The sequence below is a fragment of the Megalops cyprinoides genome, chromosome 8 (assembly GCF_013368585.1).
Source record: "Megalops cyprinoides isolate fMegCyp1 chromosome 8, fMegCyp1.pri, whole genome shotgun sequence".
Taxonomy (NCBI): Eukaryota; Metazoa; Chordata; class Actinopteri; order Elopiformes; family Megalopidae; genus Megalops; species Megalops cyprinoides.
The window spans coordinates 9,845,486-9,849,273 of record NC_050590.1 but is presented as its reverse complement, the minus strand read 5'-3'; the positions used below and the strand labels follow the sequence as shown (position 1 = coordinate 9,849,273).

The 3,788-nt window shown below is 40.5% G+C and overlaps 1 protein-coding gene across 1 annotated transcript; it reads left to right on the top strand.

The window, feature by feature from the left end:
* The first annotated feature begins 234 nt into the window (after positions 1-234).
* Positions 235-3,130, top strand: LOC118782268 (dual oxidase maturation factor 1-like). The gene is made up of 6 exons (XM_036535576.1): positions 235-381; positions 587-644; positions 1,212-1,346; positions 1,827-2,034; positions 2,197-2,411; positions 2,907-3,130. The coding sequence occupies exons 1-6, from the start codon at positions 235-237 to the stop codon at positions 3,128-3,130; spliced, it is 987 nt and encodes a 328-aa protein (XP_036391469.1).
* Positions 3,131-3,788: the final 658 nt, after the last annotated feature.

Genomic DNA, 3,788 nt, shown 5'->3' with positions numbered 1-3,788 from the left:
AGCCCACATCAGCACTTTAATAATGTTAAAGCTGTACATTATCAGGCTGCGTTCTTATTTCCACGCAGAGGGTCATGTCAGCTCATTAAGTCAGTGAACTGAGTGTTCGCGTTCAAGCAAATCAAACAGAGGGAATGAGATTAGCAGGCAGGTTAGAGAGCCGTTAACCAACGCCTGTACTCTTCACACTGTTCCCGCAGCATCTTCTAGGTACAATCTGCGATACGGGGAAAGATGACGTTCTACAACAAAATTTTCCCATTCTATCCCCAACAACGAACCCCCTTCATCTTCGACCTCGAACTGCTCACTGTCATCTTGGTCTTCTTAGTATTCGCTGGAATTTTTCTTCTTATTCTTCCAGGAATACGTGGCAAGTCGGTGAGTAGATTACAAAGAAAAGGAATAACGGTTACTAACGCTTTATTTAAAACAGCAAATTGGTTGAATCACAACCAACAACAATGTAACTCAGAGGTTTAGAATTGAAAATGCCACCTTCATGAAAAAAAATGTGTACAGTAGTGTGGGATACCTGCCATGTGTAAAGAATGACCCTTCTTCACGCACTTTATTCTCATTTCAGCGGCTGTTCTGGATGTTCAGAGTAATTATCAGTTTATTCATTGGCGCGGTCATAGTGGGTAAGTAGCATTGAAATTTTACAAAATTAAAAAAAACTTACAAAAACAGTTTTATTGGAGTATAATATAAATTAAGGTACACTACAAGTAAAGTGCTGGGAGCAAACTGTAAAAGCTATACATAGTAAATCTCAGGGGAGTGCGCTAACGCTAATGTAATTACAGCTACTCTGCTAAGTCATCAAGAGAAAATTGCTGAATGATTATGTCATACATTTCAGCTGGTGTACCGATAATGTCAGGATCTCATCCACTGACTGTGTGTGGTCATGCAAATCGTTTTGTAAAGGATTTTTTTTCCTATGCAGTGAAATATTCCATCATAATTGTGTAAAGCTGACAGAGGAGGTCTGGTATCCTGCCAAGGTACCAGATCTGATCCTGTTGATGAGGCATTTTACAAGCAGCTACACATTACAATTGATAGCATGCTGTATGAGTTCTGTGTTCCATGTGGGTGTGACATTGTCCAGTTTTCAGTTCATGCTCATACCCTCAAGTTGTATATATAGGCCTATTTTTTTCTAGTGTGCGCCTGTAATCACTGATCTGCCTTCCCTCTTTCAGCTGTCAACTTCTCTGGAGACTGGGCTGCCGCCAGCGTGAAGGCGAACACCACCTATAAGTCCTTCAGCAATGCTTTTGTGAGCGCTGAGGTTGGCCTGCACGTGGGACTTTCTGGAATCAACGTCACACTTAAGGGTGGGTTACTTCTGTCCGATATCCTGTAATCTGTCTGTATGTTTGTCAAGGTGTCAATTTTTCAGTTAGCATAAATTTTATTGTCTAATTTATTTTCTGGCAGTGGCCAGAGGGCTCAGTCCCTGATAACAGTCTGTCATTTCAGAGGTGATAGAATGAGGTCTGCTATTTAGTTCTGTTTTTGGCAACACTTTTTATGATGGGGTCATCCCAATGAACTGTGCTATAGCCATTTGCTTTGTGTCAAATGTGAAGGCAGATATATTTAAAACAATTTTCCTGATCCACCATTGTCTGTTATTTCTCCTCTTAGCTCTCCTCCCTACTATTCATGGTTGGTCACTAGACTGTTGATTATTATTGCCTGGCATTGATGTGTTTCATGTTACTCTGGTGTTCATCTGAAACAAGCCTGCCAGTCATTTAACAGGTGTGTGACTTACTGGAGTCTGCTGTTGTATGGCTATTGCGTTACTGTAGGAAACCCAGTGAGGCAGCTGAACGAGACCATAGACTACAACGAGATGTTCAAGTGGACAGACAGTTTAGACGAGGACTACGCAGAGGCACTGGAGAGGGGCCTTCCCAGCCCCATCCTGTATGTCGCAGAGAAGTTTACCATGAACAGCCCCTGCGGCCTCTACTACCAGTACAGATACTCTGGACGATACGCCTCCGCCACCATGTGGTAAGATAATTGCAGAGGCTCCGTAATAACCATCACTGATTCACCTCTGGATGACAGCTGACAGCAGTCATTCAGCCGAGGACAATTTTTATCATTTTGCTTTTAAGACTGCTCAGTATGTCAAATGAACAAAATAGCATGATTGTGCCCTTACTTTCACAGGACAGCATTCTGCTGCTGGCTGGTTGCCAACATCCTCTTCTGTATGCCTGTCATCCTCTACGCTGGTTACATGATGCTGGTCACCGGAGCCTTCATGTTCTTATCCCTTGCCTCCTTCTCCACCATATACAACCTGCCTTCCTGTATTTTCACCCTTGGGACAGCCTCCTTTCAGATTGGCTACAGTGGTTCGTTCTGGCTAGTACTAGCCACAGGTAAAAAGACAGCTCTTTTCCACACCCTCGGCTAGTACTTGTGAATGAAAAAAATAACCACTTTTTCAGAACCTAACCCAGTTGCGACCGTGAGGTTCTGATTTTAGTTCTGGGTGCGCTTTCAAGGTAAATACATTCTACAGTTAAAACCTCAGATTAGAAGAACTTTCCAGGAATAACTATTTACTTTTCTGGTCATTGAATTTTCAACCATCCTTAGAGAGAAATGTCTCTTACGTTCTCTCGATTGTCACCAGTGGGTGGGAGGGGCTTTGTAGAAAGAACTACAATGGAGACACAAACTGGAACCATTCCAGCCCTCTGATTTTTTGTTACAGTTCCACCCATTACTGTTTATAATAATATATGGGGCTAAGATGTGCTAAATGATATCTAAATAGAAATTCTATTATAAATTGTTGATATTAATGATTAGCATATTGATTTGGTAATAAGTGTATGGCTGACATTCTGTATGCATGTGCTTTTTGGCAGGTTTTCTATGTGGCCTCATTGGCATATTGGTGGTGATATTGGACTGTTTGTTCCCCAAGAAGATGAAAGAAGTGTTCAGTGTAGGAGTAGATGATGATGATGATGATGAAGAAACCTGTTTGGGGAAAGGATACCTAAATACCAACTTTCTTGAAGGCGTGACTAGCCTAGCACCAGTGAATGTCTCTTTTGTTGTAAGTCTCAATCATGTCAGACACAATTAAACCACTAATTTTGTTAAACAAGATCATGTCACATATAGCAATATTGTTTGAGATAACACTTATAAATGATTACATTGAATATGCATGCCAACCACAAGACTAATTTGCAGTTTTTAGGATGCTCTTGCTCATGTAACAAAGTAATTCAACATGTTGATATCTCTGCTTTTGAGTGCCAAGGACTTTGGAGTGCCTGCCAGATTGACTAAACATTAGATCCATGTAGGGTTCCTTGCACCTTTTTAGGCAAACTCTTCACACCATACATGATGAAATTGTAGGTGTTTCTGATGTCTATTTCAATTTTGTATTGAATGCTCATTAGTGCCAGAAATGCGAGAAAAAAAAACAATTGCAAAAAAAGAGAAATTGTCCTCATGATCAAAAAATACAAACTCATGCAAGTTAATATTTCAACAGGGGGATGGAAAAGCAGTGGAAATAGTCAAAGTGTCCATTTAAAATCTTGTCAAATGTAAGTACTGGAGTAATCAGTTTGATGTGTTATTGTATTCTTCAGTAACATGTCTACATTATTAAGGAGAATGACTTTTCAACTAATTTGTATTTTTTTTTTACAGTTCAGATGGAAACATGTGACATGTTCAGCCTTGGCCGTACCACCATAACTTGAAAGGAGACAGGAACTACGATATGC

Excerpts from the sequence above, each read along its gene's own strand:
- LOC118782268 (XM_036535576.1), top strand. The coding sequence starts at position 235 with ATGACGTTCTACAACAAAATTTTCCCATTCTATCCCCAACAACGAACC. Across the intron at positions 382-586 it reads CAGGAATACGTGGCAAGTCG|CGGCTGTTCTGGATGTTCAG; the intron begins GTGAGTAGATTA and ends TTCTCATTTCAG. Across the intron at positions 2,035-2,196 it reads TACGCCTCCGCCACCATGTG|GACAGCATTCTGCTGCTGGC; the intron begins GTAAGATAATTG and ends TTACTTTCACAG.